Source organism: Piliocolobus tephrosceles, chromosome 1 (assembly GCF_002776525.5).
Source record: "Piliocolobus tephrosceles isolate RC106 chromosome 1, ASM277652v3, whole genome shotgun sequence".
Classification (NCBI taxonomy): Eukaryota; Metazoa; Chordata; class Mammalia; order Primates; family Cercopithecidae; genus Piliocolobus; species Piliocolobus tephrosceles.
This window is the reverse complement of record NC_045434.1, coordinates 98802057-98823999: the sequence shown is the minus strand read 5'-3', so window position 1 is coordinate 98823999 and position 21943 is coordinate 98802057. Positions and strand designations below refer to the sequence as shown.

Sequence of the window (21943 nt, the reverse complement as noted above, 5' to 3'; positions counted from 1 at the left end):
TCTCGAACTCCTGACCTCAGATGATCAACCCACCTTGGCCTCCCAAAGTGCTGGGATTACAGGCATGGGCCACTGAGCCTGGCCTGACTTCTATATTCTTAAGTCAAGAAGGGAAAGGTAAATATGAAGAAGTAAGGGGACTTAGAAATAAGAAGTAGAATGGTGGTTGCCAGAGGCTGGGAAGAGGGGAGATGGGGAGTTATTGTCTAAAGGGTATAGGTGTAGAGTTTCAGTTTTACAAGATGGAAAGAGTTACAGAGATGGATAGCGATGATAGTTACACAGCATTACTGAACATATTTGACGCCACTAAACTGTACACTTAAAAATGGTTAAGATGAAAAATTTTATGTGTATTTTACCACAACAAAAACAATTGAAAAGGAAAAAAGGCCAGGCGCGGTGGCTCACTCCTGTAACCCCAGCACTTTGGGAGGCAGAGGCAGGCAGATCACCTGAGGTTGGAAGTTCGAGACCAGCCTGACCAACATGGAGAAACCCCATCTCTACTAAGAATAGAAAACTAGCCAGGCATGGTGGTGCATGCCTGTAATCCCAGCTACTCAGGAGGCTGAGGCAAGAGAATTGCGTGAACCTGGGAGGTGGAGGTTGAGGTGAGCCCACACTGCACCATAGAACTCCAGCCTGGGCAACAAGAGCAAAACTCCATCTCAAAAACAAACAAACGAACAAACAAACAAAAAACCAGATCATTCTTTGCTCAACCTTTAAACATTTGACTTCTGGTTTTAGCATATAGAGGTAATTTCTCAGCAATTTAAGCTACTTGAAAGCCATAATTTTATGTAGTTAGTGGATTAAACTTTAAGTGTAACAGTGGTGCTCTCTAGTGACCAGAGTCTTTTCCTTCCCTTCCATTTGATAAACAAGAGGGAGGGGAGGGGAGAATGTGGGAGGAAGACAAAGCAAGAAGGAAATCTAGGATAGGTCATTTGGGAATCCGGAGCAAGGAAGACCAGGTTTGTTTTCAGAGGGATGTGTACCCAGCACGCTCTCAGCTGGAAGGAGAAAGGGAAAATGAGCACTCTGGCAGGTGCACCCTGGGGGCGGTGACAGCAGCACAGAGACAATGTGGGTGGCAAATCAAGGTGAAGGCAAGGTCGGTAAGGGTGGGGAAAGGGAGGGTTGGCTTCAGTCTGAAAATTGCTCAGGCAGTGTTAGTTTCTTGTGCCACCAGGCAATCAACGCAGTTGCTCCTCCACCCCACTCCCTGAGGCCAGCTCAGGCTTATAATCACGTTCCTCCCAAGAAAAAACATTAGTAGAGGTTAAATGACCCCATTTGTGGGGTGGTTTATTGTTAAAATTATTAAACATGCTAAAATCACATGGAGTGGCTATTCCACTTTTACTCTGACTCCATAGTGGGGCAAATGGGAACTACAGGAGTCACTTGGTTTGTATGGCCTCTGGGGATGGCTAGACTTGGGGGGGTAAGAGGTAAGCAGGTTAGCAAAGCCCCAATAATCCTTCATGTAGTACACTTTTCCCAGCAGTAATGTGTGACTTCAGAGATTTCCCCCTTCTTCACTTTTCTTTCCTCCCTATATGTGCCCTACTTCTCATTCCCCTGCCTGTGACCCTGGAACCTCTTCTGCTTCTGCCCATTATGGTCCTAGACTAGATGATGAGGGAGCCTTTTCCTTGACACCACCATGCCAGTCTCCCTTCCTTGGAACTAATCTACTCAGCATGCACTATTGTGATAAACTGATTGATTTAGGTCTGCCTAGGGGGAAAGGGAGGCTCCAGTCCCCACTGTGGCTTAGATCCCGGGAGGGGAAGTTGGAGTTGGTGCAGAAGGATCTGAAGGGGAAAAAAAATGTTACTTAAAGTGTGAATACTGTAACTAGCAGAACAGTGCATATGTCCCACCCTCAGGCACCCTACTCTGAAGGCCTTCACCTCCTTCCCACATTGTTCTTTGGGGAGACCTCTCAGCCTCGAAGCCTCTTATTCAACCATACAGGGCAGGCATAGCTTGCCTGATCAAAAAACCTTATCCCAAGAAGAAATTGTTCCACCCTTAGACAAGTGACTGCTGATTGAAGTCTTCATCTTCTCCACCTCTCTTGTGCCTCTACTTCTGTGATGGCTTGAGGGGGCCAGATACAAGAATATATAAGAGTTGAACTTGCCTCAAGGAAAGGCTAGAGGGATAAGGGGTAAAGATACATGGGTGTGGAGAAGGGGAGAGAAGGGACTAGGGTGAAGGTGAAGGGCAAGTCTGGCCATTCAGGAGCTGGGATCCTTTTTCCTTTTCTGAAATCGCCGGAACTTGCCCTGAATAGCAAGAGCAGCCTTCTCTGTTTCTGGTGCTGTCAGATCAATGTCAATCTCCTCCTCCTCCTCTGCCTTCTTGACATTGCCAGCTTTTCCTGCAGATAGTTGGGAGACTCATTAATGAGTTAATCTGACCTGCTCCAGACCCTTTCTCCAGGCCCCCAATACAGTGGATAAGGTCCACCTTGTGCCAGACTCTGGGGTCCCCCAATTTTTGCTAGGCTTATGAATGCCTGATAATTCCCCTAGAAGTCTGAGTCAAGGTACTAAGGCTGGGAATTAGCTATAGTTACTTAGGGGAGCTCTGCTACCCTTGGACCAAACAACAAATGTCTTCTTTCGTCACTTACTCATAAATTCAAGTTCCAATGCACACTCACTTTCCTCAGCTTTCCCTCAATTTCTGATGGGGATAATGCTGGGACTTTTGATGAGTTTCTTCTTATCTTGTACCTCTCTCCCCCAACACTCCAGACCCAGTTTCTAAAATCAAGGAGTAAATACTGATAGGTTTACTTCCTACAAAAAAGAGAAGGAAGCCTATAGATATAGTACTATAGTTCTAACCTAGTCCTTTGTGTCACTTATCCACGTTATTATTCCTTTCATGTCTGACTTCAGGAAATTCCAGACTCACTCTACTTGTCTTCATGTCTCTGTAGTCACCTGCTCTACAAACTGCCTAGCCCAACCCCACTCACCTTTTTCCTCTGGGCCAGCTGCCTGGTTGGTTGCTGGGGATGTTTTGGTATTAAGCTGGAAAAAATATTAGAATATCAGAATATTAGATATTCATGAAAGTAATTTGAAGGCGCCATCACCACAGATCTCTTACATACTCTCAAGCCCTCCTATCACCAGGTGCATTTCCTTAGTCTTTTGAAGAAGCGAGTCTTGCTATCAGAGACCAGAGGAAAAGTTATCAAAATTCAACAAAGATTTATTGATGCTAGAAAGTGTAGAGGACAAAACAGACAAAGAAATTCTGCCCTCATGGAGCTTACATCCCAGTGTATATAGAGACAAATAAATAAAGCACATAAAATGACTACTGTGATGGTAAGTGCTATGGAGAAAAGGCAGGGAAAGGAGGTAGTAAGTACTGGGGTGGAAATGGAGGAATACAGTTTTAGATAGAGTAGTCAGGAAAAGCCTCTCTGAAAAGTAGCATTTGACCAAAGAGCTGAAGGAGATGAGGAAGTAAGGCTCATAGATATCTGGCAGGAGTTTTCAAGGGCTCTGGGTTGGCAGTGTGACTAGCCTGTTTGAGGAATAGCAGACCAGTATAGTTGGAATGGAGAGAGGAAAGAGGAAAGATTAATGGAGATGAGAACAGAGTTAACTGGGGGTGGAAGCAGATTATGTAGGGCTTTTGAAGCCTTTTAAGGAGTTTGACTGTTACTACAAGTGAGATGAGAAGTCACTGAAGACCTCTGATTTGCATAAAAGGGAAATGAGAAAGGAGGCAGAAAAATCTGTTAAGAGGTTATCGCAGAAAACCAAGCAAGAGACGATGGTAGCTTGATTCAACATGGTGGCGATGAAGATGATAAATGGTTGGATTCTGGGTATATTTTCCAGCTATGACCAATATGGTTTGTTGACTTGAAAAACAGCATTGTGAGAAAGAGATGGGCCAAGGACGATTCCAAATTTTTTTGGCCTGATGCTCTGAAAAAAATACAGCTGCCATTTCCTGAGATGTAGAAAACAGGGAGAGGAGGTTTTAACGGGAGGATAAGGAGCTTATTTTTTAACAAATTTGAGATGGCTATTAATTGTCCAAGAGAAGATGTTTTTATTACCAGTTGAATATTCAAGATGAGTTAAAGAGAAGGACCTGGACTACAGATATAAATTAGGGAGCTATTGATATATGGATAGCATTTAAAGCTGCAAGACTGAATGAGATCGCCAAGAAAGTGAGTTCACATAGAGAAGAGGATAAAATCCTGAGGTATCCCAGTGATTAGAATTGTAGAAATTAAGAAAAATCAACAGGATGGAGAAGAAGCCAGGTAGGAGAAAAGCCAAGAGATTATAGTAATGTGGAAGCCATGTGAAGAAAATATTTCGGGGAGTAGAGAATGACTGTGTCTTATTCTGCAGGTAAGTCAAGTAAGATGAGAACTGGATTGACCATTTGAGTTTTGCTATGGGGAGATCACTGGTGACACTTATAAGAGAATTTTCCATGAAGGAGGGGAGAAAGGGGAGGGAATGATTGTAATGGGCTCAAGAAGGAAAAGGAAGAGAGGATTTGCAGCAGCAAATATAGAAGGAATTCCAAAAATGGGGATGGGTGTATAACTTCTGGCAGATATGAGGTCACAAGAAGATTTTATTTAAAATGACAGAAATTACAGAATGCTTGTGTTCTTATGGAAATGATCCAGTAGACAAGGAAAAACTGTAGGAGAGAAAGAGGATCATTACTGGAATAGGAGAGAGGCGGTGAGATCTAGTGCATCAATAGAGGGCTGGCCTTGAATAAGAGCTAGACTAGGATACCCACAGGAACTGGAGGGAAGGCAGAGTTTAGAGGGCCAGGCGAAAGCAGAGGCAACATTTGGAGGGAGACCTAATTGCTTCTGTTTTTTTGAAGTCAAATATGTAACAAGGTCATCATCCAAGAGGAGGAGGGAAGAGGTATTAAAGAAAGGAAGGGAGAAATACTCACCTAGGCAAGTAGGACAGTAAATGGACTAAGGAACAGTGCTAGGATTGCTAGAGACATTAAGGCCCCTCATAAGGCAGGAGGTCATGAATTTGAAGTGAGACTAATCAGTTGATATGTATGCTTTTTTCCAGTTTCCCTGCTCAGGTGGAGAGTTAAACGTAATAGTAAGGCCAGGTATAATGTCATAAACCTGTGGTCTCAGCTATTTGGGAGGATCCCTTGAGCCTAGGAGTTCAAGGCCAGCCTGGCAAGACAAAGCAAGACCCCAGCTCTCTAAAAAAATAGTAATTCCCCTTCCTCAAAATTATATTAATAAGGCTACTTCATCTGGACATTCATCAGTCTCAAGGTATGGTTCATCTGGAGACAGAGTCACTCTTGCACTTGGTACCTTTGGAGTCTGTTTATTCACTTCACAATTTTAAGTACTTTATATTTAACAAAATACAAAAACTGGGTGCTTTCATAAGTGTTTTCTCATCTAATTCTTGAAACAGCTTAGTGGAGTATTTATTATCATCCCCCATTTTACAGATGCAAACCTTTGTTGAATGACTGCCAGAGGTAAGGGTTTTGCTTTAAGAAACTGATAGAATCCAATTTATGTTCTGTAGATTATGCTGTTTCCATCTCACTTCAATAATAAGTACTTATCAAGCACTTACTTGTGTTCAGCACTGTTCTATAAACTAAAGAGGTATAAAAGAAGCAAAAGATTCATTCAACAAATATGTCAGTGCCTAATCACATGGCAAGTATTGTTATAGGCTTTGGGCATACAGCAGTGAGCAAAAGAAAGTCCCTGCATTTATTCAACAAATACATCAGTTAGTGACAAATGCCATGAAAGAAAATAAAGCAGAGTAGTCTAGGGAAGTCTCTCTGAAGACTGACATTTGAGTAGAGGCTTTAATGACAATGTAAGAACAAACTATGTGAATGTGTGGGAAAAGATCCTCTGGGCAGATGAAAGATCAAGTAGAAGGTCCCTGAAGCAAGTTTGTGCCTGTTATGTTCAAGGAAGAGTAAAAAAATCATCACGGGCCAGATGCAGTGGCTCATGCCTGTAATCTCAGCACTTTGGGAGGCCAAGATGGGTGGGTTGCTTGAGTCCCGGAGTTCAAGACCAGCCTGGGCAACATAGTGAAACCCAATCTCTATTAAAACTATAGAAATTAACCAAGTTTGGTGGCATGCACTTATGGTGCCAGCTGCTCAGGAGGCTGAGATGGAAGGATCACTTGAGCCTGGAAAGTGGAGGTTGTGGTGAGCTGAGATTGCGCCACTGCACTCCAGCCTAAGCAACAAGAGTGAGGGAATGGGAACGGGAAGAGGAAAGAGAAAGAGAGATCATCATGGCTGGAGCTATGTAAGGGAGAAAATATAAGAAATGAGGTTAGGCAGATGGCCAGAATATGTGTCTTTGGAACAAGACAAAGAATTTACATTTTTTTCTGAGCTGATGAAAAGACATTATAGGTTTTGGGGCAGAGGAAAACATGGTCTGTCATGTTTTTAAAGGATTATTCTGACAGATGGGTAGAAAAAAAGACTACTGGCTGGGTGTGGTGGCTCATGCCTATAATCCCAGCACTTTGGGAGGCTGAGATGGGAGGATCACTTGAGCCCAGGAGTTCATGACCAGTCCAGGCAACACAGCGAGACCCTATCTCCATAAAAAGAAAGAAATAGGCCAGCGTGGTGGCTCACGCCTGTAATCCCAGCACTTTGGGAGGCCAAGGCGGGTGGATCATGAGATCAGGAGATCGAGACCATCCTGGTTAACACAGTGAAACCCCGTCTCTACTAAAAATACAAAAAATTAGCCGGGTGTGGTGGCGGGTGCCCATATTCCCAGCTACTCGGGAGGCTGAGGCAGGAGAATCGTGTGAACCCAGGAGGCGGAGCTTGCAGTGAGCGGAGACCGAGCCACTGCACTCCAGCCTGGGCGACAGAGTGAGACTCCATCTCAAAAAAAAAAAAGAAAGGGAGAAACAGAGAAACAGAGAAAGAGAGAGAGAGAGAAAGAAAGAAAGAAAGAAAATAGAGGGGCAAGAGAGACACCAGGGAAAACAATTAAGAGGGTCTCACAGTGGTACAAGCAAGATGATGGGGCCCGGGGGGTGGTAGTGATGGAGACAATAGGAAGTATTAAGACTTGAGACAAGTTTCATGGTAAAAATAAATTGGATCTGCCTGTATATTTTTCAGTACAGAGAGCTCTACCAAAGATCCTTTCTCTAAAGGGTAGCAGAGGAATTGGAAGTTAGTTGGAGATGAATGTTGGATTATGAGAAGGCTTGGTAAGATGGGGGATTTTAAATGCTGATGGAAATGATTTAGTAAGGAAGAAAAAAAAACTGATGATACAGGAGAGGGGATAATTACCAGAGTGATGTCTTAAATAGGCAAGAGGAAATAGATCTGAGGCATAAGTGGAGGGGTTGCCCTTCGATAGGAATACATACAGTTTATCTACAATATAGGAATGCAGGCATAGAAACAGGAAAGGTGGCAGATGTAGAAATGTATAAAAGTTTTCTTCTGATTGTTCCCATTGTCTTAATGAAACACAAAAGACAGTTATCAGCTGAGAGTGAAGAAGGCACAGGAAGTATTAAATGTTTGAGGGAAGAGGAGAATGAGTGAAAGGATTATCTAAGAAGGAGAGTGAGTGAGCTGGTGAGATATAGGATGAGGCAGAAGGATCACTTAAGCCCAGGGGTCTAAGACCAGCCTAGGCAACACAACTAGACCCTGAAGATGTAGCAGGATTACCAGATAGCACAAAGGGCACACTGGGGGTTAATGGCCATGAATTTAAGGTGAACCCAATCCAGATACTGTTCCTATCTTCCAGGCTAGGTGATTTTAGAGGAGATAAGGACCCAAATAATATTTATTGTTTATTATATATCAAACATTATCCCATTTAATCCTCTGAAATCTCTAAGATGGCACCCTATCTTATAGTTGAGGAAAACAGGCTTAGAAAGATGTTGAGGAACTTGCCCAAGTCAAATCCCACAATAGAAAACAGTGACTCTGGCTTTGGAGCGCAGGTAGACCGACTCCATACTCCTAGCCAACAGGCTGTACTGTCTCCATAAGACCAAATATTGTCACATGCTGACACAAATATGCTAATATGTTAACAATTACTGAATCTAAGTGGAAGACATATGGATATGTATTGAACTATTTTTTCTTTCCTTAAGGAATTGTTTTAATTTCCTTTTTTGGAGTTTCCATTGATAGTGTTTAGCGACACCATTGATTTTTATATATTGATCTTGTATCCAACAACTTTGCTGAAATCATTTATTAGCTCTAATTATTTGTTTGTTCAAGATGGGGTCTCACTATGCTGCCCAGGCTGGTCTCAAATTGGTGGGCTCAAGCAATTCTTCCTCCTCAGCCTCCTAAATAGCTGAGATAATAGGTTCAATGCCACTGCACCTGGCTTGAACTATTCTTTCAATTCTGATAAATGGTTTCAATAAAACATTACAGGGAAAGAAAATAATAATTTAGAAAAAAATTATTTAAAATGCTAATGCAATATTATATTTGACATGGGCAAGTTTTTCAAACTCAGTTATGGTCCAAATTTTGTGTAAGACACATATGTGTGTGTATATATAAATAAAATATATATACACATAGATTTTCCTTTTTTTTAAAGAGATTAGTCTTGCTTTGTCACCCAGGCTGGAGTGCAGCGGCACAATCATGTCTCACTGCAGCCTTCATCTCCCAGGCTCCAGGGATCCTCCCACCTCAGCCTTGCAGGTAGCTGGGACTACAGGCACACCATTACAGCTGGGTAATTTTTGTATTTTTTTGTAGAGACTGGGTCTTGCTATGCTTCCCAGGCTGGTTTCAAACTCCTGAACTCAAGCAATCTTCCTGTCTCAATCTCTCAAAGAGCTGGGATTACACGCACAAGCCACCGTGCCAGGCCCATATACATTTTCATTTTAAAATCTGGAAGAACATACATAAAGGTGTTCCTGAAACCCTATGGAATTCCTACTTGTTCCCCTTTGACCAAAAGAAAGATTCCATGCCAGGAAGGACTGTTCTGAGACTTAGGAGACTGGCCCAGTTGTTACTCTTTCTCTCCCCATAATCCCCCTGTGGTCAAATGTTTTTCTATTCTTAATTTTGCACATAATCGATAAAATGTCCCAATAGTTACTGAGGTGACACCTTCCACAGGAATATTGTCATCACAAGAGGTTTGTCCACACTATAAAAGTATGACCTGGCCAGGCGCAACGGCTCACGCCTGTAATCCCAGCACTTTGGGAGGCCAAAGCAGGCAGATCCTTTGAGGTCAGGAGTTTGAGACCAGTATGGCCAACATGGCAAAACCCCATCTCTACTAAAAACACAAAATTAGCTGGGCGTGATGGTAGGCAAATGTAATCCCAGCTACCGGGGAGGCTGGGGCAGGAGAATTGCTTGAACCAGGGAGGTGGAGGTTGCAATGAGCTGAGATCACACCACTACACTCCAGCCTGGGTGACAGAGCAAGACTACGTCTCAAAAAAAAAAGTATAGCCGGGCGCGGTGGCTCAAGCCTGTAATCCCAGCACTTTGGGAGGCCGAGACGGGCGGATCACGAGGTCAGGAGATCGAGACCATCCTGGCTAACACGGTGAAACCCCGTCTCTACTAAAAATACAAAAAACTAGCCGGGCGAAGTGGCGGGCGCCTGTAGTCCCAGCTACGCTGGAGGCTGAGGCAGGAGAATGGCGTAAACCCGGGAGGCGGAGCTTGCAGTGAGCTGAGATCTGGCCACTGCACTCCAGTCCGGGCGACAGAGCAAGACTCCGTCTCAAAAAAAAAAAAAAAAAAAAAAAAAAAAAAAAAAAAAAAAAAAAAAAAAGTATGACCTAGATGGAGTATGCAGTTAATAGGATAACAGCAATTGTCCAGACAAGAGGGTCATAGGTTAAGAAGCAAGTTCTATAGTCTCATGATCTCTGACTTCAAATCCTATGCTCTCTTTTCCCAGTAAATCTCGGACTCTGATCCATGATTTAGCCATTATCCCTCTGTCTGACTCTAAGCCTATTCTCTTAATCTATCAGATCTTTTCTCTCACCCCAACCCCTCCTCTTTAAAGGAAAATCTGGACTGATTCTAAATATCTTCCCTTAGGTGGCTGTTTCCTCTACATTCCTTCTCGTATCGGCAGACCTTGAGAATAAGCAGGAATGTGTGTCAGGACTAAACCACACAGGCTGCCACCTTCCCTCTGCCCTGCCAGCTGCTTCCCTCCCAAGTCTCTCCTGATATCTCTGGCTCTGGAATGGAGCAGTGGCTCAGCTGCCATCTGGTCCCCCCACCCCCAGGGTTTCTAGCTCCATTTAGGTTACATTTATGAGAGATAATAATCTAAAAGTGGGGGTCTCCACTTGGGAAACCAGAAAAGGATGCTATAAGGAGAAGAAAACTCCTATTACTCACAATGCCCCTTGAAATTTCCCTTTTACCTTCCACTGAAAGGGCTGCAGGAGCTTTTACCTCCTGACCCTCTTCTCTCTTTCTCTCTAGCCAGTTCTCAAAATAGCCACTCTAGACACTCTTGCGGATCTAGTTGTTTATGATTTGCTGAGGTTAGGGGTTGGGGCAGTTAGATCACAAGTTGTCTGCTCCCACCCTCTATGTGGTGCTCAGTCCTTTATTAGTTCCTGATCTCTGCCTCAACCCTCCTGTTTATCTTCCAGAAATGCAGCAATTTTAGATGAATTAAGGTCCTCTGGTATATGCATCTGCAAGCCATCAGACTAACCATACTTGACATAAACAAAGGAGGCATGGAGGTCCACTCTGAGTGAACCAGAGACCACGTACTCTAGTGTTTCTCACAAAAACTCATACCTCCAGAGGAGTGAGGCCAAACTGCAAGAGCTGTAACAGGTCAGCATTTCTCAGCTCCTCATTCTAGCCAGGTATGGATGACAAACTTCTCAGGTGCTCTTCTACTCCTTTTTTTTTTTTTTTTTTTTTTTTTGAGACGGAGTTTTGCTCTTGTCACCCAGGCTGGAGTGCCTAGCCTTCTACTCCTTTCGATACTGAGCTTTTCCGACCAGAAATAACAAAGAAATGATTGAGCAAATCCTTCCTTCTCCTTATAGGACCAAACTGGGGGAACTGGAAGAAATCAAGGATTTCAGAATGTCACTTCACTTTACTTTATGAACAATCATATATAATACACTATGTGCCAGCTACTTTTCTAAGCACTTTATAAACACTAACACATTGAATGATTATAACAGCCCTATAAAATAGGTATAATTATTATTTCTATTTCACAGAGAAGGAAACTGAGGTCGAGAGGTTATCTTGCCCAAAGCCATAGAACAAACAAGCCACAAAGCTAGGATTTGAACCTGGGCAGTCTGGCTCTAGAATCCATGCTCTTGATCATTATCCTATGCTATCTCTCAACCTCCAATCAAAAGTAGGAGCATGTATGTGCATGCATATACAATGCTATCTTCACATATACTCCAAAGGGAACTTGGGGAACAGGGTCCAGTCATGCCTGCCATTATGGGGCAATTTTACATGTTATTAATATTTGACAACCTGATCCCAGACCACGCCTGTCACTCACATTTCTGCTCTGTTAATTGAGCTAATCACTCTGATTCTGGTTTTCATCTTAATGTTTGCTCAGTGGGCCTCCTGACACACAAGACTGACTCTCGGAGGACAGCCACAGTTTACATATGTGTTCTTTACTCACAGAGCCAGAACCCAGTCCTTCAGAGTCTGAGAATTCCATGTGAAGGATCATTCTACTGGCTTCTATTTCAAATGCCTCCCTCACTGTCATTCAAGCCTGTTAGTCCAAGTTTCTAGTGAGCTTGGAGCTTGGTTCAGTTCAGCCTCACTGCCCACACAGGACTGAATGGGATTTCTGGGGTTTTTTTGTTGTTGTTGTTTGAAACAGGTTCTCACTCAAACAATACTCCAGCCTTGGCCTCCTAAAGTGCTGGAATTACAGGTGTGAGGCACCCGCACCCTTCCCAGCCAGGATTAAATGTTTCTCATTTCTCGATAGATACCAAACACTAATTAGCAACTGTGAGGTCCATCAACTCATTCTTTTCCTTAATTTATTTTCCCTAGAAGGTTTCAGTTGCTTTCCTTACCTACTTTCCTATATTTCTTTTCTCCTTGCTTCTGAGCCTGATGTGTACCAATGTTCCATTCCATCATCTTGGTGATGCTGCCAATTCCCCATGAGTATTCTTTTGTTTCCTCTGCAGCTCAAAGTTGCAGATTCTCCCTTCCCATGGGGAAGAAGGAAAAGAAGGAGAGTCTTGTTGGCTTAAAGGTCTTTTTTTCTTTAGGCTTTGAGATTGCAGAGAGGAACATGACATAGTAACCTTCTCCCTTTCCCTAATACTTTCCCCAGGAGCACCTACCCTTTTCATTTCCTTCCACTTCCAGGAAAGAGAAACACCACACATTTGCCTATCCGCCACTTCTCAGAGCATTTGCCAGATGATGTCTTGTCCTTCCATCTGAGCTCTAGATCCCATCACCCTTCTCCTCCTCAGGAATCTTGACAATCAGTTCCCTTTACTCTCTTATATATAAACCTTCCCTCTCTCTTTAAGGAGCAAATAAATATATGACTTAGGATGTCAGTTTAAAAAATAAATAAAATAAAAGCCTCCCTCAACCTGAATTTCTTTTCCAACTACCATTAGAGAGGAAAGAAGCAGGTCTAGGACAATAGGAATTGTTCATATTGAGGAATAACTTTTTTTTTTTTTGAGACAGAGTTTCACTTTTGTTGCTCAGGCTGGAGTGCAATGGCGCGATCTCGGCTCACTGCAACCTCCACCTCCAGGGTTCAAGCAATTCTCCTGCCTCAGCCTCCCGAGTAGCTGGGATTACAGGTGCCCACCACCACACCTGGCTAATTTTTGTATTTTTAGTAAAGACAGGGTTTCACCATGTTGGCCAGGCTGGTCTTGAACTCCTGACCTCGTGATCCACCCACCTCGGCTTCCCAAAGTGCTGGGATTACAGGCGTGAGCCACTGTGCCCAGCCCAGGAATACCAATGTTAAAAGTTTAGGGAAATGCTTTAAAAAAGAAAAAAGAAATCAGGATCTAGAAGAATTTGCTTAAAAAAAAAAAAAAAAAGGTTAGGGATTACCCTGATGTGATCACTACATGTTATATGTATCAAAACATCACTCACTATATACCCCTATGAATATGTACAATTAGGCAGGGCACGGTGGCTCACGCCTGTAACCCCATCATTTTGGGAAGCTGAGGAGGGCGGGTCACTTGAGGCCAAGAGTTCGAGACCAGCCTGAGCAACATAGACTTTGTCTCTACTAAAAAAAGAAAAAAAAAAAAAAAGTTAGCCAAGTGTGGTGGCATGAACCTGTAGTCCCAGCTACCCGGGAGGCTAAGGTAGGAAGATCAATCACTAGAACCCAGAGATTAAGGCTGCAGTGACCAATGATCACACCACTGCACTCCAGCCTGGATGACAGAGTGAGAGCTTCTCTCAAAAAAGAAAAAAGAAAAAAAGAAGATCAGGCACAGTGGCTCACGCTTGTCATCCCAGCACTTTGGGAGACTGAGGCAGGCTGATCACAAGGTCAGGCATTGGAGACCAGCCAGGTCAACAAGATGAAACCCAGTCTCTACTGAAAACACAAAAATTAGCTGGGTGCGGTGGCATGTGCCTGTAGTCTCAGCTACTCAGGAAGCTGAGGCGGGAGAATTGCTTGAACCCTGGAGGCGGAGGTTGCAATGAGCCAAGATTGTGCCACTACACTCCAGCCTGGAGACAGAGCAAGACTCTGTCTCAGGGGGCGGGGGAAAATAAAAGAAACAAACTACGGACTGGAAGAAAATGTTTGCAAATGAAATATCTGATAAAAGGCTTGCATCCAGAACAAGTTTTGAAAGAACTTCTAAATCTCTATAATTAAAAACACAGATTTTTTAAAATGGATATAATATTTGAACAGACATTTCACCAAAGAAGATACATGAATGACAAGCACATGAAAAGATATATAACATCATCATCAAGTGGGAAATGGAAATTAAAACCACAATGAGATATCACCACATATCTATTAAAAATTTTCTGTTTAGTGGCGATATCATGTAGAGGCAAAGATATAGAGCAACTGGAACTCTCATACGTTGTTGGTGGGAATGCAAGATGGTATAGTTACTTTGGCAATTTCTTAAGCATACATTTACCATACCACCCACCAATCCTATTCCTATTTATCCAAGAGAAATTAAAACTTATGTTCACACATACATTTGTAAATTAATATTTATAGCAACTCTACTTGTAATTGCCAAAAACTGGAAACAACCTGAATTCAATGACTGCTGAGGCCCACTTTCCATCTGTAGATGGCCGTCTTTTGCTATATCCTCACATGGTAGAAGAGGAGAGGGATCTCTTTGGGGTCTCTCTTCTTTTTTTTTTTTTTTTTTTTTTTGAGACAGAGTCTCGCAGTATCACTGGAGTGCAATGGTGCGATCTCAGCTCACTGAGACCTCCACCTCCTGGGTTCAAGCAATTCTCCTGCCTCAGCTGCCCAAGTAGCAGGGACTACAGGCACATGCCACCACGCCCAGCTAATTTTTTTGTATTTTTAGTAGAGACGGGGTTTCACCATGTTGGCCAGGATGGTCTCAATCTTTTGACCTTGTGATCTGCCTGCCTCAGCCTCCCAATGTGCTGGAATTACAGGCATGAGCCACTGCACCTATCCTGAGGTCTCTCTCTTTTTCTTTTTTTTTTTTTTTTTTTTTTTTTTTGAGCCTGGGGTCTCTTTTATAAGGGTACTAATCCCATTTATGAGGGCTCTGTCCTCAATGACCTAATCACCTCCCAAAGGCCTCACCTAGTATCATCACCTTGGGGGTTAGGATTTCAATATATGGATTTTGGGGGTACATAAACATTCAGACCATTGCACACCCTAACACAGTTGGCTCTGACATGAGCAACTATAATAACCCAAGTGGTTACTGATGCTCTTGGGATAAAAGATGAAGTTCTTTTTAATTTTTATTTTATTATTATTTATTTTTTGAGACAGAGTCTCTCTCTGTTGCCCAGGCTGGAGTGCAGTGGCATGATCTCAGCTTACTGCAGCCTCTGCCTCCTGAGTTCAAGCAATTCTCCTGCCTCAGCCTCCCGAGTAGCCAGGATTACAGGACGTGCCACCATGCCCGGCTAATTTTTGTATTTTTAGATGGGGTTTCACATGTTGGCCAGGTTGGTCTTGAACTTCTGACTTCAGGTGATCTGCCCACCTCGGCCTCCCAAAATGCTAGGATTACAGCCATGCCCAGTCCTTTATTACTATTTTTTTGAGACAGGGTCTTACTCTTGCCCAGGCTGGAATGCAATGGTACAATCTCAGCTCACTGCAGCCTTGGCCTACTGGGCTCAAGCAATCCTCGCACCTCAGCTTCCTGAGTAGCTGGGACCACAGGCACACACCACTACACTCAGCTAATATTTGTAGTTTTTGTAGAGATGGTTTTTGTCATGTTGCACCCTGCTCAAACTCCTGGGCTCAGGCAGTACTCCTGCCTCAGCTTCCCAAAGTGCTGGGATTACAGGTGTAAGCCACCACACTCAGCCCCAAATCCTTAATACGGCCTAAAAGGCTCTACATTACTCAGCCTCTGATTACCTCAATGACCTCATCTTTGGAACATACTATGTTCCTTCCCACCTCAGGACCTTGGCATATGGTTCTCTTATGCCTGCCTCCTTTTTGTGTCATTAATTCCTATTGATCCTTTTTGATCCTTTACACATGATTTACACTAAGTATTTTTTAAATAAATGAAGGGGGCTCTCTGTTTTATTTGCAACGTCATCTAAGTTTCTGAAATCAAATTTGCTTTTAGACAGTTGAGGGCCTCCATTCTGTAGGCAGTTCAGAAGTTATAGAAAAGGGATTCAGAAGCCAGGTCACTGCTTTCCTTCACTTTAACATATGTGCCTGAAAAGGAGCTGAGAATGAAGGAAAGACCCTCTCATGAAGTATATTTCATATTACCTGTACCTGTAGTACAGGTAATATGTCTTACCTCCCCTTCCCTACCCTCAGCACCCTGCTAGATTTTATTTCCTTTGAAGCACAGTCCATGTTTTCCATTTGTTTGTGTCTAGCCTACAATAACTACAACCTGTGTCTTGTAATAGTAGGTACTTAATGGATATTTATGTGAATTAAAATTTGCTTAGGCCTTATCGTCACATAGAGGACGAGGATAAATGAAAAAAATAAAATAAAATTCTGTTAGGCTTCAAATTCCTGGGAGCAGCAATGTGGCACACTAGTCAGACAGATCTGGATTCATACCCGGGATCTGCATTGACTATCTGTTCAAATCTCAGCTCTGTCATTCCTAGCTGTGTGACATTGGGTAAATTGCTCAGCTTTGCTGTGCTCTGATCTCTCATCTGCAGGAGAGAGGTAATATCTATCTTGAAACATAAAAGGGCAGGGCACGGTGGCTCACACCTGAAATCCCAGCACTTTGGGAGCCCAAGGCGGGTGGCTCATTTGAGGCTAGGAGTTTCAGACCAGCCTGACCAACATGGTGAAACCCTGTCTATACTAAAAATACAAAATTAGCCAGGCATGTTGGTGCATGCCTGTAATCCCAGCTATTTGGGAGGCTGACGCAGGAGAATCGCTTGAACCCAGGAGGTAGAGGTTGCAGTGAGCTGAGATCATGCCATTGCACTCCTGGCAACAAGAGTGAGACTCCATCTCCAAAAAAAAAAAAAAAGAAGGTAAAAGGAACCAGAGAAAATGTATGTAAAATACCTAGCACATATTGCAATAAATAGTTATTATTCCAAAGTAATATACCCTGGGGTTGAATGTAAGAATAGGTTTAGGTCAGCAGGGTTAAAATACTAGTGTCAGAGAGTGGAGTTGCCACAGAGTAGTTCTTCTCAAGTGGAACTGAAAGAGGAAGAGAATACCTGGGATTGCTCGAAGGGCCCTGGAGGCTTATTCTGCTACTGTAGGAGTTTCATAAATGCTCTTTTTTTTTTTTCCTCTAAACAAGCCCTAGAAATCACAGTCTCCCTGTCTTCCCAATGTCTGCCCCCAGAAGTGCTGAGAATGGCTCTAAACCTCTGGGAACCCTGAGACATCTCTTTTTTTAAGTTATACACCACAAGGAGAAGGAGATTAGCACTCAGGAGTAAACAAACTATATCTCCTTGATTGAGTCCTTTCGTCCACTTTTGTGTCATGAAGATGATTGTGTAAGTCTATTCCCTGCCTCACCAGATAGTACTGTTGGCCGGGTGCGGTGGCTCACGCCTGTACTTCCAGCACTTTGGGAGGCCAAGGCAGGGGGATCACCTGAGGTCAGGAGCTGGAGACCAGCCTGGCCAACATGGTGAAACCCTGTGTCTACTAAAAATACAAAAATTAGCCGGGCATGGTGGCGGTCACCTGTAATCCCAGTTACTTAGGAGGCTGAGGTGGGAGAATTGCTTGAACCTGGGAGGCAGAGGTCACGGTGAGCCAATATCGCGCCACTGCACTCCACTCCAGCCTGGGCGACAGAGCCAGACTCTGTCTAAAAAAATAAAAACAAAACAAAAACAAAAACAAAACATAGTATTGTGGTAGCAAGCACCTAGACAGTCAAAACGGTAGCAACTTTGGTGCTGTTTTCCCGCTACCACTACTGGGGAACAGATACCCTATAACTCTAGGCCCAATCTTCCCTGTTCCCTTCTTGGGCTGTGTATCCTCCTTCCTTTGTAGCTTTCATCTTTAATAGTGTTGCCACAGCAACCATTGTCACCAGAAAAGGGAAGATAGTGTCGCCCCTTCTGCTCCAAGCAATGAGTTAGAACCCTGGAAAGGATACTACTCAGATTTCCCCATATTCCTCAGCCCACTGGGCTCTTTAAAGAGAGATCATGGGCTGTTAACAGCAGCAACAAACAGGAACAAGGATCACCTCATCATACCTAGACTACTTATACCTGTATTTGCATGACATAGTTTGGATGCTGTGTAAATAAAAACACATTATAAACACATTTTGGTACTTACTGCCAGAATTACTTAGTTTAGATGAATACGCACAGGAACTCAGAATCCTGTCCTACAGTCCAAGGCAGAAAACCTAAAAAGGGACTGAATCCTAAAAATCCTAAATACTAGCCTTTAAAAATCCCTTTCCTTGCCTTTGTATTAACATAAATCCTAGGCTTCCTAAGCTCCCTGCTAGAGGTGCAGGAAGTGAAGGGGGACAGGAGTTAGTGGATCTGCTTCCAAGTGGTGACAAAGAGGCTTTGCACCCTCCCACTCCACTCCTGGGACCCTTTTATCCCTTCTGACATATTCTCCTCCAATGTTAAATGAAGGTAACTGCTAAAAAACCTTATAGAGGCTTCTGGGATCCTCTAGTGCCCCTAGAAGACCCTAGACTGCTGTTTTTGCAGCACTGTTGGAACTGTTTCAATTCTTTCAGTGCAGCAACCAGCTGCATTCCTTAAACAGCTTCAGAAAGACTTGTTCAAGGTCACCCTCAAGATAACAGAAAAAGAACTAGGAATCCTTACTCCAGGTTCTACATACACACATTCCTCTCTTAATATATAGACTATTTCCCCAATACCCTATATCTCAGATGCATCCTAAGACAGAATTAGAACGTAAACAGCCTCCCAAGCTGCGTTGTCTGATCCTCGCCTCTTAGCCACCCCACCCCTGTTTCCTGGAATAGAAGTACCCCCAACTGGAGTCAGATGCAGAATTCCTTGGCCATGCCAGCTTATGATAAGCAGTGAGTCAACAGCCCCAGCCTGTTCCCCCCAGCATGGGCTGCCACATTTTAATGAGTGGTTATTTGTGGTGCTCTGCACACAGCTTAGAGCTGTGCCTTCACCCCACACTGGGGTATAGGGAATGGGGGAGAGAGAGTAGTGCCAAAGCATCATTTATTACTATAATCTTCAATGTGCATCCCACCCATGATTAGTGTCCCAAAATAAACGTATTAATCCCCCCTGCAGCCTACAAAGCAAACACTTAGCTGGAGGGCTTTGTGTGGGAGGGAGGCAGCACCAAAGACAACAGAATGGTAAATGGCACCCCTTTTCCCTGGGTGGGGTACTGGGCATGCCTTCAGGAATAAGCCTAGAGGGAAATAGAAATCAGGCTTCAGTGAGGACCCTGTGACAAGGTCTAGATTTCTGGGTACTTGTTTATGGGCACCTTTCTGGGATGCAGATCTTTTAGAAAAGTGGTTTTGAGGCCGGGCGCGGTGGCTGACACCCGTAATCCCAGCACTTTGGGAGGCCAAGGCAGGTGGATCACCTGAGGTCAGGAGTTTGAGACCAGCCTGGCCAACATGATAAAACCCCATCTCTACTAAAAATACAAAAAAAATTAGCCAGAAGTGGTGTCAGGCACCTGTAATCCCAGCTACTTGGGAGGCTGAGACAGGAAAATCGCTTGAACTTGGGAGGTGAGGTTGCAGTGAGCCGAGATCATGCCACTGCACTCCAGCCTGGGCAACAAGAGTGAAACTCTGATTCAAAAAAAGAAAAAAAAGAAATGTGGTTTTGGATCTGCTCTGATTTAGCTTACTTTTGTAACTAAAATAATTCCAGCCGAGTCAAGCCATTTTCAGCAGCAGGTCTGGAGTATGGATTTAGAAAATCATGCACTCAGGATGCTTGAATCCCAGTAAGATTTCATCACTTACCTTGCCAGCCTAATGCATTCTTCTCATTCTTCTTTCCCCACTTTCTTGGCCTTTTTTTTTCCTCCCCCCCAAGACAGGGCTGTGCTCTGTTGCCTAAGCTGGAGTGCAGTGGCACGATCATGGCTAACTGCAGCCTTGACTTCCTGGACTCAAGCAATCCTCCCACCTCAGCCTCCCAAGTAGCTGGGACTACAGATGCACACTACCATATCTGGCTAATTTTTCATTTTTTGTAAAGACAGGGTCTTGCTATGTTGCCCAGGCTAGTCTCAAACTCCTGGGCTGAAGCAATCCTCCCACCTCAGCCTTTCAAAGTGCTGGGATAATAGGTATGAGCCATCACATCTGGCCTCACCATTCTCTTTCAAAGCCTTTAAACTCCCAACTTGGAAGTCAAACGGCCAAACGAAAGAGGACTGAATATCCAGGGGCTGTTTGGTCATCGGGTGCACCAATTTTACTTAGACACCTGCTTTTCTGCAATTATGGGGATCAATGATGAACATCAAAATTAAGAACTCATGAAAAGAGGGCCTTCAGGCTCCCTACTTCCTTCACTCCTATCAGCTTACCTACTCCACCCCATTTTCTGCACCCACTTTTAAGGTGACTAGGCATCCTGCATAAGGATGGATAGTACCTGCCCTGACTAGTATTCTACCAGAATGTACCCTGTTGATAAAATATTATCTAATGTTGGTCTCTTGTCTCTCTCCTCTTGCTCAGCATTATTAGATCACACTGCTTATATTTCTTTTTTGTGTGTGTGAGAGACAGGGTCTCACTCTATTGCCCAGGCTGGAGGGTAGTGGTGCCATCACGGCTCATTGCAGCCTCGACCTCCCAGGCTCAAGAGATCCTCCCACTTCAGCCTCTCACGTAACTGGGATCACAGGCATGCGCCACCATGCCCAGCTAATTTTTTAATTTCTAGTAGAGACGGGGTTTTGCCATGTTGCCCAGCTGGTCTCAAACTCCTGAGCTCAAACAGTCCTCCTGCCTCAGCCTCCCAAAGTGCTGGGATTACAGGTGTGAACCGCCACGCTCAGCCACATTGCTTATATTTCTTTTTTTTAGATGGAGTCTTGCTCTGTGACAGGCTGGAGTGCAGTGGTGCTATCTCGGCTCACTGCAACTTCTGCCTCCCAGGTTCAAGCAATTCTCCTGGTTCGGCCTCCCAAGTAGCTGGGATTACAGGAGGCTGCCACCATACCTGGCTAATTTTTGTAGTTTTAGTAGAGACGGGGTTTCACCATGTTGGCCAGGCTGGTCTTGAACTCCTGACCTCATTATCCACCCACCTCAGCCTCCCAAAGTGCTGGGATTACAGGCGTGAGCCACTGCACCCAGCCTATATTTCTTACAGAAAGTACTTGAGGTTAGGCATGGTGGCTCATGTCTGTAATCCCAGCACTTTGGGAGGTCGAGACAGGTGGATCACTTGAGGCCAGGAATTTGAGACTAGTCTGGTCAACATAGTGAAACCTCGTCTCTACTAAAAAACAATACAAAAATTACCCGAGCCTGGTGGTACATGCCTGTAATCGCAGCTACTCGGGAGCTGAGGCAGGAGAATCGCTTGAAGCCAGGAGGTAGAGATTGCAGTGAGCCAAAATGGTGCCACTGCACTCCAACCTGGGTGACAGAGTGAGATTCCATCTCAAAATAAAAAAAAAAAAAAAAAGGAAAGAAAGTATTGAGGCCAAGCATGGTAGCTCGTGCCTGTAATTTCAGCACTTTGGGAGGTTGAGATGGGTGAATTGCTTGAGCTCAGGAGTTTGAGACCAGGAAGGGCAACGTGGTGAAACCTGTCTCTACAAAAAATACAAAAAAAATTAACTAGGCATGATGACATGTACCTGTCGTCCCAGCTACAAGGGATGCTGAGGTGGAAAGATTGCTTAAGCCCAGGAGCTCGAAGTTGCAGTGAGCCATGATTGTGCCACTGTACTCCAGCCTGGGTGGGTGACAGAGACACTGTCTTAAAAAAAAAGAAAAGTGGCCGGGCGCGGTGGCTCAAGCCTGTAATCCCAGCACTTTGGGAGGCCGAGATGGGCAGATCACGAGGTCAGGAGATCGAGACCATCCTGGCTAACACGGTGAAACCCCGTCTCTACTAAAAACTACAAAAAACTAGCCAGGCGAGGTGGCGGCGTCTGTAGTCCCAGCTA

General features: G+C 44.0%; 1 protein-coding gene across 1 annotated transcript in view; it reads right to left on the bottom strand.

Annotated features, from left to right (window-relative positions):
• Nucleotides 1-1282: 1282 nt before the first annotated feature.
• The window catches only part of PCP4L1 (Purkinje cell protein 4 like 1), a 24582-nt gene continuing 3921 nt past the window's right edge, over nucleotides 1283-21943 (bottom strand). Inside the window, exons 2-3 of the mRNA XM_023214408.2 lie at nucleotides 3005-3059; nucleotides 1283-2398 (exon numbers count right to left, since the gene is read on the bottom strand). Of these exons, the coding sequence (XP_023070176.1) occupies nucleotides 2256-2398; nucleotides 3005-3059 (198 nt within the window). The 3' untranslated portion in view covers nucleotides 1283-2255. The remainder of the gene's footprint in view (nucleotides 2399-3004; nucleotides 3060-21943) is intronic.